The sequence below is a fragment of the Mytilus californianus genome, unplaced genomic scaffold (assembly GCF_021869535.1).
Source record: "Mytilus californianus isolate M0D057914Y unplaced genomic scaffold, xbMytCali1.0.p SCAF_4, whole genome shotgun sequence".
Classification (NCBI taxonomy): Eukaryota; Metazoa; Mollusca; class Bivalvia; order Mytilida; family Mytilidae; genus Mytilus; species Mytilus californianus.
Window position 1 is genome coordinate 43,362,220 of NW_026262690.1, and position 15,601 is coordinate 43,377,820.

The 15,601-nt window shown below is 30.4% G+C and overlaps 1 protein-coding gene across 2 annotated transcripts; it reads right to left on the reverse strand.

Moving 5' to 3' along the window:
- Positions 1 to 1,766: 1,766 nt before the first annotated feature.
- LOC127698330 (coiled-coil domain-containing protein 170-like) lies at positions 1,767 to 15,520 on the reverse strand. Of its 2 annotated transcripts, none has more exons than XM_052201735.1 (12): positions 15,227 to 15,520; positions 13,333 to 13,403; positions 12,010 to 12,070; positions 10,665 to 10,760; positions 9,720 to 9,976; positions 9,005 to 9,152; positions 7,918 to 8,103; positions 7,045 to 7,365; positions 5,926 to 6,126; positions 4,791 to 5,207; positions 4,209 to 4,445; positions 1,767 to 3,967 (listed from the first exon to the last, which is right to left on the reverse strand). In XM_052201735.1, exons 1-12 carry the CDS (start codon positions 15,473 to 15,475, stop codon positions 3,644 to 3,646), a joined length of 2,568 nt encoding a protein of 855 aa, XP_052057695.1. In that variant the 5' UTR covers positions 15,476 to 15,520; the 3' UTR covers positions 1,767 to 3,643. The 2 variants fall into 2 exon arrangements, with proteins under 2 accessions (XP_052057695.1, XP_052057696.1); XM_052201736.1 differs by having other exon boundaries at positions 13,333 to 13,442; positions 15,227 to 15,365.
- Positions 15,521 to 15,601: the final 81 nt, after the last annotated feature.

Genomic DNA, 15,601 nt, shown 5'->3' on the forward strand with positions numbered 1-15,601 from the left:
GTAGACTGACACTTTAGAAATATAATTTTATAACTAAATTCATTGTATAGAGATGACAACTGATGTGTTGATTTCAATAGTATTTATGTATGTGAGTATTTCAACCACCAAGCATATGGACATGTAAAAAGTTGTCTATGTATACATTAAATTATGTGCTAGTTTCATAGAAATGTATGCATATTTATATCATATGTCAATTGGAACATCATGGGTTAGTTGGCATCCTACTTAAAGGGCTTTCTTTTGATTGAAAGTATGTTTGTGAGATTATAACTCAATTTGTTGTTGGAAGATATTGTTTGGTGATATTCCACAAGGGGCTGTATAAGCTATGCTTTGTGGTGGCTGCAAAAGTCTATGTTTTTACTACATAACAAATATCTCTTCAATCTTATGATAACCAAAAATGTTCCAATAACAGATTGTTTGTACAAATTCAAAAGTTTTCTTGTTTCTCTGTATTCCATTCAGTTTAATTACAAGATTGACACAAAAATTATTAATTCCATGAAGATTTGATATTTGAACTTTCATACATAATATTCTAGGACCCCATACAATAAAAGATGTTATCAAAAAAAATGTTGTACCTACATAGAATGTTTGTGAAACCATCTTTCTCTTTCACTATACAAAATAAACTGTTGACACAGAGATATGTCTCGCCTATCGGCATAGAATTCAGAAAAGACAATCAGATGGACAGCAACATGGTTTATTAATTCAAAGTCACTTGACGTTTATCTAGTGGGCAGGGCCTGAAAATAATCGTCAAACTGATATGTACTGATAGTAATGCAATATCATACAAAATATCATTGATCTATCACAAATAGTTCTTATCAAACTGACTTAAGCAGAAAACTTAACAATGAAAATTGCTAATTTATTCTTAGTCACTGGACCATGACCTAGGGGGCAGGGCCTTAATATAGTCGTCAAACTGATATGAACTGATAGTAATGCAACCCCATACAAAATATCATAGATCTATCACAAGTAGATCCTATCAAACTAACTTGAGCAGAAAACTTTACATTGAAAATTGCTAATTAATTCAATGTCACTGGACCATGTCCTAGGGGGCAGGGCCTCAAAATAGTAGTCAACTGATATGTACAGATAGTAATGCAACTTCATACAAAATATCATTGATATATCACAAGTAGGTCGTATCAAAGTAACTTAAGCAGAAAACTTAACATTGAAAATTGCTAATCAATTCAAAGTCACTGGACCATGACCTAGGGGGCAGGGCCTTGAAATAGTCGTCAAACTGATATGAACCAATTGTAATGCAACTTTATATTAAATATCAATGATCTATCACAAGTAGTTCCTATCAAACTAACTTAAGCAGAAAACTTAACAATTGTTGACACCGTTGCCGTCAAAGCAATCCCTATGTTTCGCAAGTTGCCGGAGACAAAAATCACCCAAATCTACAAAAAGCAATTGTAAACAACTAGTATACTTTACATATGTTTGCCTTTTGGTCATATTATATTTTGAAATTTCTCTACAGGAGTAGCCATTACAATTTCTGACTGGAATTACTATCACTAATAGTATGAAGAGCGTAAACTTAGCTATCCTTAATCATTGAATTTTCTTATTGAGAAGAAAATGTAATTCTATGTAATTTTTCACTCATTTTTCTCATTATGTGAGCTTGAATAAAGGAATAAATCTGGAACATAAGTCTATTTTATGTGTGGGTAAAAAGTGTCACTAAAGTCTAGTACTAACAAGGAAAGACAAAATTATAAAATGGCAGTTATTTAATGACAGTAAGAGATGTAAACATGAAAGAATATGTACAAATAATAATAAAGGACCTACAAATAAACATTTAAATAACAATATCACAGAATAAACTTACTACTACAAATGCACCTTTCATTACATGCTATTATTTATTTCCATAGTGTCTGTTGGATAAAGGGCATTAACTCCAGTTAATTCATAATTCTGTCAAGTAAATATTTTATGAAATGAACCGGTTTCCAGTCTGCAATAATTGCTGCCCTAAAAGATTTACAATTTATTACAAAGAACATTTAAATACACAAAAAAACCCAATAAAAGCAGACATGAGCAGATGTCCTAGAACATTTTGATTAAAGTATGAAAATATTGCTTACAACAGCAACTACTTAGGAATGTAAAAAACTGCCATGGAATCTAAATGTAGAAATAAACACTGTTAATTTTTTCTAAGTTTAATTGGTATACATTAACCATTATAACTATTGCTATATAACTCTTTAGATTTTGGAATGTCTGAGTAAAGAATTGCTGATTAGATATTTATGATGATATTTTTGGACTCACACAGAATGACATAATCTTGCTAAGTTATTAAAAAAATAATAATTGATTTTCGTTATTAAAATCAATGTCTATAATTAATTTCCACAAAATGAGGGGCACTGCATCAAATATGATATTCCTTTTGTGTATGATTTTACCTTGTCAATTCATATGTGAAATCTGGCCCCCAAAACTAGGTTGTTTCCACTTATTTAGTACAATAAAATTGCAAATTGCATCATTTTTATTCTGTATATGAGAAAAGGATAACCAGTCAGTTTAAAACTATTAAAGAAAATTTCACTCCTTTTGTATATAAATTCTGCCACCTTCTAAGTATGTTTATATATGTTAAGTATCTACTTGTAGTTTCATTCTTTACTCTATTGAATCTATTAATTGCACATTATTTGATGCAAAGTCATCCAAGACAATTTCTTTATCTCTTTTAAGTAATCTAAAGTCCACGCTGGAATCATTCAATTCAAATAGTTCTGAACAGTACCTAACAGATAATTTTGATTTGTTACTGAAAAAGGGTATTTCGTAAAATACATGATAGAATTTGTATAAGACAGTCTAAATGAAATATAAAATCATACATAATATAAAAACTAACTATAATGTCAACATATAAAAATAACAATAAGTTTACTAATATAAATAACAATAATAAAATCATGGATGTTGCCAGTTTTGATAACATTCTGAGCAATATTTTAAAAAGTACTTATAAAATGTAATGTTTCTTTAAAATATTGGTATATGATACATGAACTAAAGCTGTGAAAAATTTGGCACCTAAAAATAGAGTAAAATTTACCTCTGTTAAAGCAAATCAAGCTTAAATAATGACTAAATATAAATCAATTTCAATCATTAGCACTTCACAAATAAGATTCCACAATCAATTTCACAAAAAAATGTTACAAGTATTTAAATGACAAACATTTCACTTACTGACAGCCAATTTTTAGTCATATGATTTTTTTGTGAAAAGGGCTAGAGGTTTCCAGGAATAACTTTTTGATTGCACAACTCTAAAAAAATCTGTTCAAAATGTTGCCAAAAATGACTATTCGCTTTCCCTCATTTTCTTTCTATTCTATACTTTTCTATTAAACATTTACCCCTTTTGATTATACCCTCTTTGGTAGGATAATCTTGTTATTAGCAAACAGCATATTTTCCATGATTGGGTATAAATGCATTAGCAAAGTGTACATATTAATTATTTTTTTATCTGTTTTTTTCCTGATTTTTGACTGACTAACACAGGGAGGATCTACAGTTTAAGTCCATTCATCTACTACAATGTCTAAAGAATTCAATAAACTCTATGGTCTCTTCTGACTGGGGAAGCTGATCGTGCACGGGCTCTTGCAGCCTTGCGTCTTGCCCTCTCTCTTGATCTCTGTATTGTTTGGGTCTGGTTTGAAGTATTAACAGTACGTCTGTAGTCTTCATAACCACTGACAAATCCATCTTCCATGTCTGCTAATGCCTCCTCCATACTCATGGTTGTAAATGCATGGGTATGATGTGCTTGGATAAGTTTTTCTAACCGTGAGATGATTTCATAGTCGGGAATTGCAAGTGTGTTTATGTCAAGACCCAACATCCTACAGATGACATTTCTGAAGTCTAGGAGCTGTAATAAAAAATAAAACAAATCTGGTGAAAATACTTTCTTAGTTTTAAAGTCACAGGCAAATAAATGTTAAAGAAATATAAAGTAATCTCTACGAAAAACAGTAATGAAACAACCTGAAGTTACTCTTAGGTGCTTCATCTTTTCTAAAAATTCACCATTGACAAAAAACCTGGAATAATTACTTCACTTCACAAGAAGTCCAAAGAATGTAATTATAAATAGACGTTATAACGCTTACTTGTTTCTCTCTATTGTGTGTTGACTGTAGGGAATTCTTTGTTGTTCTGAGTTCACTTGAAAGAGCCTGAACAGCATTGTCAGCAACAACATTCTTTTCCCTGGAAGATGATTCATATGAATTCTGTTCATTTTTGAGAGCACCAATCTTTCTGGCCTGTCTTTTCCTCAATTCTTCCAGTTCTTCTACCTGCTTCACTAATTCTTCAATCTCTTGTCTTTGTTCCATTGTTCTTAGCTGAATAAAAATTTGAAATGTACACATGAATTTCAGATCAGTTTCCTAAAAGATACCAGTTATTTTTTTTTTGGTGAAAAAGGGATACTGAAATTAACTTGTATAAAACTTCTGTGGTTTAAGCTTCCTCACAATATTATAGAAAATATATGTACTGTATTCTTCTGATTAAAAATGCACCCTATTTTTTTTAATATAAAATTATTTTTTTTTCTCAACTAAGGTACACCTGATTATAAAGCAACCCTAAATAAACGTATATTCTAGTTATCTAAACACTCAATGGTACCATCAAAGTCAAACAAAAGACAACTTGCAAGATAATACTTAAGTTAATAATCTTACTTTGATATCACTGGATCCCAGCAGTTGGGCTTTGAGATTTATGATCTCTTGAGAAGCGTCTTGTAATTGCATCTTGTATTTATCAACTAGTTTCTCTAATTTACGATTTCTGTAGCTTTCTGAATCTCTTTCCTTTTCAATGACAGATTTTCCTAACAATTTCTCCTCCATGCCTGTCATTTTCTTCCTGATTAAATCTAGATGGAGGTCTTTGCTTTCCAGTTGCTCTTTCAAGGACTTAACCTTTCTTTGTAAGTTATAGATATGTGTAGATTTGTCTGCAATAGTATCAGCTTCCATTTTGACCAGTTGTTCAGCCCTTGATATAATAGCATCAATGGTCAAATCAAAGCCTAAATCTGAGGAAATTTTGTCCATCTTCAGTGAGTGACCTAGTCTTTGGAGCATTCTCATGTACTGTAAAATAAACACAATAATTACTGTTAATCATGAGGTACAATAACCTAATTTTACAAGATAAGTTAGCTATTATATTCTTCTTAGTTGGGAAGCTTTGTTTCTAAAACAATCATATTTGCCTTACTAATCCCAATTCTTTTATAGAAGGAAGCCTAGTTTTTTTTACTGATACATAATAAGGCACTGCAATTTTGATCAGATAAATATAATTTTTGAGGTTCAAACTGTGGTTGGATGGATGGACTAGTTCCCAAAACACATGTATATAATAAAAGTGCCACGAGTTTCAATTACTGTAAAAATTACTGGTATCAGTTATTAGACCATTATTAAATATCAAGCAACCAATCTCAAGCTAAAGAGGTTTGGTACAGTTTCACAAGTAAATGTAAACTATTTGTTTTAAACTTTAAAAAAATTGTTTAGTAAAAATGGAAGCATTTTTCAATAAGTAACTTTTCTGCCAAATAATTTTGAATTTCAGCATTTTCAGAGGGAACAACAATTATATATAAAAAATTAACACAACAGTTTGCAAGAATTAAATTTGTATTAAAATGGATTTGCATGAAATATTGATAAATTACTTAATCATATTAATTGTTTTAAAATTACCAGCCCTTATTTTATATAAAAAAAGGACCAAAACTTTATTCATACATGCCACTTTCACGTCATGTCAAAAGATAGGATACAGAATTACAAATTGATTTACCTTTTCTTTATCAGACCTGAACCCGTCTCTCAAGACATCTCCTGCTGATAATTCACCTTCAGCACTGCGTAGTTTTTCAAATAATTCAGCGACCTCCGATTCAGCCTTTCTGGCTCTAGATGCAGAACTTTTGTGTAATTCATATTGTGATTCTAGCTGTTCTGTAAGGGCTCTGACCCTTTCCTCTAATGACTCAATTACCTAGAATAAAGAATTTGATGATGCATTAATTTTGAAAAATAATAAAGTCTTATCAGTTTTCTCAAGAAAAGGACTAAAATTGATGGAAATTCATCCAAATAAGGCCATATAACCATTAATTATATAATTCTTGAGCCACTATTTTCAGTAAACAGGAAGGGGAATTCATTTTTTACAGGCAGAAAAACAGATGAGGTAGGTTTTTTGTTAAATGTAAAAGATAAAGCAACCTGTACCATGTAAAACTCTAATTACCACTGCACACATTTCAGCTCCTAAACAATTTCAAATGTGGTTCTATTTTCAATCAATGCTCATAGGAAATCCTCATCAGATTTATAAACTTAAAACATTTGACTGAAATTGGTATATTTTGAACCTCTAAAATCATTATGGATACAATATTATGTTGCTACAGTTGCACAAGAATTCAGAATGCAATTTTTTTTTATCAAATATAACATTAAATTTTTGTTTTCTCTCTCCATTTTTATTAAAAAAAGTGAGAAAAAAACCAGCAATGTGGGCACCAGAAAAAGGATATATTTGGGACTGAGAACTATTCATATAATTTTATTTGGCCTAAATATATTTAAAAAATCATCTATAGAAATAAGAAAATCCATGCACAAACATAAGTTGAGTACATTAATTAATAAATTTTAAATATTCTATTAATTAAATGTCACACATTTAAAATCAGAGTGTACAAAGGTATGTTTACTCAATTTGTTATACCACACTCTCTTGATAAATCTCCTTAAATAATCTTCATTATGTAAGAATTAACATCTTTTTTTCATACACTATTCCAAACATGTATAAAAAAGAGGAATTTACTGATAAACATAATCGAAAATAAGGAATGTGCATTTCAAACTTATATTTATCCCTCCAGTAAATTAAAATAAAACATACCGAAACCATTTCTTTGTTTCGAGATTTTAAACTAGCAACTCTTGATTTGATGGATTCTTCAGACCATTCTAACACAGAATCATCAACTTCACTTAACAAAGTGGCTATTTGCTCCATAAACAATCTGACTGAACTCTTCGCAGACTGGATGTCATGAATGTTAGATCTCAATTCTCTTTCTTTTCGATTCAATCTGTCTTCTCTCATATCAATTTCTGATCTGTTGGCACCTGCAGCTCTCTCTGCAGCCTCCAAACGATCCTTCAGAACATCTACCTCCCTCTCAAGACTCCTTCTGATGTCAACTGCCTCATCTCTTTCCTACATAGAGAAGACAAGTAAATGTTTATACACGTATTAATACCATGATTTTTTTTTGAAACAATTCATTCTTATTCTAATGTATGATACTTAATTCAGTGTGGAATAAATTTTATCAGGTACCACTTCTGACAAAAAGATTTAAGTTCCAAATATGATGTTGATAGAATGTCTTGAATTATAAATATATGATACCTATTAATATATTTCAATGAACATGACATATGACACATGCTTATGGAATGACCTGTACTAGAAAATTTATTTTCATTTAATTCAAATTCATTCAATATTTCTTTCCAGTCATTTGAAAAATAATGTTTTTTAATCTAACTTATCTGTATATTAAACTTTTCTTTATAAAATGTTAATTATTTAGAAAACATATTCCTCCTTTAAGTTTAATTCAATGTAGCTTTTTAAATACAGGTACATATGTATATATAATTGTAGAAATAATATCTTAAACTGGACTATCTGGAAGCATTAAATGAGATATTGTCTTTAATAACAAGGTACAAATTTGTAAATTTAACGCATTCAATAATTTACCGCTCTAAGTCTCTCCAAATCTGAGGTATATCTAGTAGCTACTTTCTGTTCTTTACCAACTTCAGACACCAGTCTCATTATGGTCTCCCTGCTGGCTTTTGTTTCCAATTCTGTACTGTTCAGAGCTTCTTTTAATGTTACAAGTTTACCCTTCAGCACTGCATTCTCTTGAACTAGATCTGTAACCTGCAATATTAAAACACTTACTAAAGGTGTGCAAATAGTCAGGATTATTGTTTTCTTCAATTATTCAAAAAAATTATTGGTAGATGGACTTAGTTAATTTTGGTTAATTTGGCATAGCATTTCATGAGATTTGATTGGTCATGTCCTAGTATTTCATTAGACTTGATTGGTAATATCCCAGCATTTCATGAAATTCGATGGATATATCCTAACATTTCATGAGATTTGATTGGTAAATATATCCTAACATTTCATGAGATTTGATTGGTTATGTCCTAGTATTTCATAAGATTTGATTGGTTATATCCTAGTGTTTCATGAAATTCGATTGGATATATCCTAACATTTCATGAGATTTGATTGGTTATGTCCTAGTATTTCATTAGATTTGATTGGTTATATCCTAGCATTTCATGAAATTCGATTGGATATATCCTAACATTTCATGAGATTTGATTGGTTATGTCCTAGTATTTCATGATATTTGATTGGTAATGTGGCCCCCATGTCATAGTATTTCATGAGATTTGATTGGTTATATCCTAGTATTTCATTAGATTTGATTGGTTATATCCTAGCATTTCATGAAATGTGAGACAAATTTTGTTTCTCCTAGAACTGACATACAGATCCATTGAGAGTAAGAGTCCAAAATTATCTTGATCATAATTATGATTATCTGTGTTTGATAAATGATGTTTGATAACAAAATTGGTAGCAGACAATCAACTAATTTTATGTTGGTATGATATGGATATTAATTTTCATGACAAGACTCAACATATAGTCTGACCATTGAACAAAGTATCAGTCTGTGTGAAGAAATGTCCAAGCAGACATAAATCTTAAATAATGATCTTGTTTTTACAGGTTAAATGTCTTTTGTTAATAAGCTACTTACACCACGTGAAATGTCATCTACAGAAAGACTTTCAAAAGAATATTCTTCGATTCTCAAAACACTGGAAATCTGTCTCATCAGTTCACTATATTTCCTGTCCACTTGCGAACACCTGAAATCTGCGCCTTCTCTGCTTTCCAAAAGCTCTCTGTCGATAAAAAAGGTTCCAGAATATATACAGTGAAGAACAAGATTATTCTTAAAAATATTTTAAGTTAATTACTTTAAACATAAAGTCAACTAATAAAAGATGCTTTACAAAATGTTTTCTTGCATGGTGATAAGTTATAGGAGATACATCTAAGTAAAGACAACTTGGGAGCTGGGGGTTACTAACTCTCATTTTATTTATGAAAGAATTATAATGCTCTTCAATAATTTACCCTGTAAAATATGACCTTTTACTTTAAAGTTCAAGACCCTGATTAATATTGTATAAGTATTAATATATGTCTTACAGTTATCTGGAAAACAAATGGTACCTTTTAGCTATATTTTCTTTATATAAATATAAAAATGTTTAGGGTCCCCCAAAAAAGACTGCATTCTATATTAAAGTGTTAAACATAATGACAATGTCTCACTCACATAATCCTGGCAGTAGATGCTGATTAAACTTTTTCTATTGATGTTAACAAAAGCCTTGATGTTGTTGCTAGTTTTTCTTGGATTTTCCTATTGTCAAAACAAGCTAATACTGAAATAAAATACCTACCTTATTCTGGTTTCTAGTTCTACTATTTTATCAGCATTCTGACGATTTTGTTCCTGTAGAGTTGAGACAGTAAATTCACTACGGCCTACAGCTGACTGAAATGACCCTGTACGACTTTCTAGTTCTATAATTTGTTGTTTATGAGACTCTAAAAGAGAGGTTAGTCTAGATTCATTCTCTTTACTTGTATCATAAAGAGTTTTTAATTCCCTGACATGAACATCTTTTTCTTCCATTTCCCGTTCCAGACTTTTTACCTGAAATATCAAACAGTTTGGAACTTTCAACATTTTCCAGGATAAACTACATAATATATACATGTATATATCAATGCTGATGAAAGAAATTACAAATTTAACCATGAAATCAAAAATTAAAAAAATCTTGAAAACAAGAGATATTTTTTAACACAGGCACATACAGGCAACTTTATAAGAGTATAAATGATATTCTTGAAAACTGAAACCTACTTTTTAAATCACACACTTTACATAACACAAGAATAACTTTTATTCCAAACTAGTTTAAGTAAGGAACATTTTCATTTACAAAAGGGGGCCCTTGGTGGTCAAGTGGTCTACATAGTTCATCTACTGTACCACTAGCCTGTCAACACTGATGTTGTGATTTTTAGCCCTGCACATGGCAGGTGGGTCTACTCCAACCTTAATTGACTAGGATTGCCAGTTCTCCTGTCAGAGGTCATGGTTCTCTCTGGCTGACATGAAATAGGCAATAGTGCTGAAAGTGACATTGAAGCAAAAGGATTTAAATTCTAGATAGGTTTTTTATGACGTACAAAAATTGGAAGAGAAAAATCATTTATTCGAAATAATTTACATACATGTAGGTAAATAAATTTTGCTTCTTCCAGCTTTTAATGAAAACAAAAGAGAAGACAACACACATATGACTGTGCTTCAGAGTCGACTAAAAACTACTTACAGTTATACAAAGTTTATCATATTTGACTGAAAGTGATGCTAATTCACTGCGTGCTGACTCAACTGCATGTCTGTCTCCAAGATAAACAGTTTCAAGCTGGAATATTGAAAAATTATAACAATTATAAAGAGACATAAAACTTTATTATTTCCACCATCTCTCAAATTTGGTTCATTTGATTTTATTTCACTTTTTTTTCAAAATTTATTTCATCAACATTATGGTGAATTTCTTATAATTTCTCTTCACCATCAACTTATAATTTAGCAATACCTTACTGTGAAAAATAATTATCTGAATTAAAAGTATGTCACAATTAACTTTCCTTTGAAATATAGACATTAGAAACAAAATTTTAAATACCCCTCAATATACAAAATGTATATTACTTCTTTGAAATGCTGAATTCTTCCATTTCGCTAACTGATTTTTTATATTTTTATGAAGCATCAACTATAAATGTATATCAATTGACCATTTATTTTCCTTTAATTTAAAGTTTTGCAGCTGATTTTTTCCCCAAAAATTATAGTGTGTACATGTGTTAATCAATTAACCTACCACTTGTAAATTTTGTTTTAATTTTATGAAAACCTGTTTTAAAAGACTTTAAGATATAATATAAATATTTAAGGTATTTTAAAGAGATCTGTAGAAAGAAAAATCACCTAAGCAATATTGATTATGATATCTTACAAATGTTTAAAAAGACCCAAATGAAAATTTCAAATATATGATTAAGTTGTTAAATAATAAGTATGAATTAAAACATTTTCAATATCAACATTCAAAATGAAATGTATTAATTATTTATCTAAAATTGAATTACATTGCCTAATTAGCTAAAAGAACATGTGATAGCATAGGAATTCATTGTTTTGTACATAAATCAGGCCGTTAGTTTTCTTGTTTGAATTATTTTACATTTGTTATTTCGGGGCTTTTAAAGTTTTTATAGCTGACTATGCGTTATAGGTTTTGTTCATTGTTGAAGGCTGTACTGTGACCTATAATGGTTAAATTCTATGTCATTTAATCTCTGCATGGTGAAGTGTTGTCTCCACATCTTCTTATTTTTCTATCTATATTGCATAAACAATAAATGTTTAATCCGCAATTGTCATTTAAGTGAAATACAAGTAAAAGTAAAAGGGAGAGAAATTGTGAGATTTTCTCTCCCTGTCAGGAGCATGGGCTTCTGAAGGAGATTTCCATGTACACAAGAAAGTATCAGGAGGCTCCCATAATATCCACCTATTGTTCCTTTCTACAATGAAATAAAATATTTTTATAAAACTGTCAATATTGTTTCTTAGATTTTTAAAGCTTTGACATAAAAACTTACCCTGTAATTATCAGCTCCTGATCTCATTGGAACTGAACTTGATTTTGGAACATTTTCCATGCTACAAATAAAACCATACAATTAATTTGACAGACAATTCAGAAAACATAATGAAAAACCTATAGCAATAATATACTCATTATACAGACAGTTTATGACAGTGTTTTTTGGCAGAATGAGGATTTTTAAAAATTACTCAATGTATTAAGATTGCCGAAAATTATTTTAAAATCATGCTGGATTTCCAATCTAATTAAAATTAAAATCTTCAATTGCTCCCATTCTGATAAGTCACGCATCAATGCATGACATATCAGAATGGGAGCAATTAAAGGATTTAATTTTAATAAGAATGGCTGAATTTCCAACATATCAATGCAACTTTCCTGAAAAAATGTTCTTTCCAAAAATATCCATTATTGAAACCACTGTCAAACATTTTTTGTCAAAAGTCATCAAAAATACCAGGCTTGTAATCCAAAGTTGTTTTACAAATTAAAAGGTGAGTCTAATGTTGTCCTTTTTAATTTTGAGGCAACAGTAAATTTGTGAGATCTGATTTGTTGCCATAAGAACTTGGTGTAAAAATGTTTCTTTTTGGGCTGATTCTGATATAAACAAAAAATAAGATTTATCAAATCATTTGAGACTCAAAATTCAAGTTATTAAATTGCAAGAAGAGAACCATTTTTTTACAGTGGAAATATGTATTATAGTATAGAGACAAAAAACCATTAAACACTGCATTCTTTTTATGATCAAATTTGCTGGCTCTCAAAAAATTGCTAAAGCAAGCAAAAGATGATGATGATGAATTGGTGTTAAACTCCTATTAGAAAGTATTACATACATATCAGGACAAAAAATGTTGGTGTGATATGAATATGAACCCTATTTTGTACTAGACTGACATGATGGTCAAGTCTTTGTTCTTAAGTCTAAATGCCATGTGCTACCCGGAGAAGCAGCAAAGACCAATTTTTAAGTCTTTGGTATGACAAGGCCTGGTATCACATCCACAACCTCAAAAACAAAAGAAATCACTGACATTGACAAAACGATTTTCTCTGTAAAAAAAGTCTTTATCATGTTTATGTATTATGTATAATTGATGCTCCTGTAGCACAGTTACTACGTCTGAGTTTATATAATAAAGTGTAAAAGAAAAGATTTTATAATAGAATGTATTATAAATGTGGTTCTATCATTTCAGAGAAAAGATGCTATTTCAAATCCCATGGTGCTATTTGAAAATACTGGGGAGAACACTGCATAAAAGAAATTATCATCAAAAATCCTAATATCTATATCTAAAATATTTACCTGACTAACTGCTGTATCAGTGCATCTTTCTTTGTCAGCTCATCTTTAAAAACTCTAACTTGATCTTGTAACTGAATAAAGATTTATATAAGTGTAACTTGATCTTGTAACTGAATAAAGATTTATATATAAGTGCTAGATTTAAACAATAAAAAAGAATTCTTAACAATACTGTTTCCTCTCTTTTCAGATTTTGAAATTGAATTAGAAGATGTTATAAAATTACACTGTCCAGCATGTAAATAACTAATAACACAAATATATATAAATTTATAAATTCAAGACACCTACAATGCTACCATTTATAAGATAATAAGATAAGAAAACTTTATTTTGATTCGGCATGGTTTAAAACATACAAACATAAGCTCTTGAGAGCTTTTCACCGAATATATAAAACAAAACACATAACATAAGACAGATATTTGCTGTTGCAACCAATAGTCACGGTCATTTATATAGCTTAGGTTGACATACATGTAGCATCAAACATCTATTAAATCTATTACAGGTATTTTATGAACAATATGCAAACAAACAAATATCTTATTTGGCACTCAGAATGAGCAGAATGATACTTGGAGCTAAAATATATTTTGTGACCAATTATAAAAATAGGCTCATTTGACATATTCAAATGAATGGAAGCAGGACAAATCGCCCCATACCAAATCGCCCCACTTTTAAAAAAATCGCCCCAAACTGGTTTACCAACTCGCCCCACTTTTTAAAAAATCGCCCCACTTGTGAAAAGGGTTAAATCCCATCGATTTTTCTCCTGCCAACTCTCCCCACTTAAATGAAAACTAATCTACACAGAATACAAAAAAACGAAAATTTATTAGATTATTATGATCTATTATTATTGAAATTAAATGATGTTTCACTTTCTTAAAATATAATTGTAAATACATTATTCATTATCATGTAATTTTCGTATTATTGGAGAATAACTTTATTCTTGTAAGCCTAGTTATTTGCATAACAATTGAAAGAAACCTGATAATTGTATCATAATCCGATATTTTATCATTACAATTGAAGGATTTCATTACAGTTTTATTCTTTTATTCATAAGTGGGGCTAGTTGGTAGGCTTTAATTCTGTACATACTTTTATTTATCAGTGGGGTGAGTTAGCAGACATAAATTCAACGGCATTACTTCCTTAATCATAAGTGGAGCGAGTTGGCATGACTCAATTCATCAGGATTTTCTATTTTTCATAAGTGGGGCTAGTTGGCATTCAAGTCGCAGAAATACTGATACTCACTTCTTTCTGCTTTATTTCAACAAAAAGAAAAGAACTACAAAAACATGTTTATCTAAGTTTGTATAGGTATTGATTTTATTTATAAGTGGGGCAGGAACATAGATGTACAACGGGATTGCATCTTTTTTCATAAGTGGGGCGAGTTGGCATTACTGAATTCATTGTGGTTTATCTATATGTCATGAGTGGGGCGAGTTGGCATACCTTATTTCAGCGGGATGTTAACCCTTTTCATAAGTGGGGCACGTTATCCAACCTATTTTCAATGGAATTTATCCTTTTCATAAGTGGGGCGAGTTGGTAAACAAGAGTGGGGCGATTTTTTTTAAAAAGTGGGGCGAGTTGGTGAAAAAGTGGGCGATTAGGTGTGGGGCGATTTGTCATGGATTCAAATAAATCATTATCATACATTTATATCAAGTTAATAAATCATTACATTTATACAACCCCAATAGTACACAAAATTAAAACAACAAATTTACTTCACATTTTTTTTCAAGTGATGTATATTTGAATGATATTTGTAACTTAAACTTTTGAAAGTAGAGAGTCTCTATTTACTTAAGAAAATTGAAACCAGTTGAAGCATGTAACTTGCAAAACCGCGTTGTAATATATTTACCTCTGTATATGCTCGTCTATGTGATGGAGAAGGTGGTCTTGGAGAAATAAGTGAATCAGAAATAGCTGTTGGAGATCTTGAACGCAGTATCGGTGATTTTGAACGCAATGTCGGTGAATTTGAACGAACTTTTGGAGATCTGGAACGATATGTGTCATCGAAAATAACTCTTCTTTCACTATGACTATGCGTATTTCTATGGATTGAAGGTAATCCTTCGCGTTCAAGCCGGTCAAGGTAGCTCGCCATCTTCAAAATGTAGTCTCTTTCACGATTTATTAATCAATATTTTGATGTTTTATTCGTTGTCATATACAGCCGAGCATATTCTGTCTTCCGTTGTGTTAACAGCGCATAGCAACACAATCAACACGA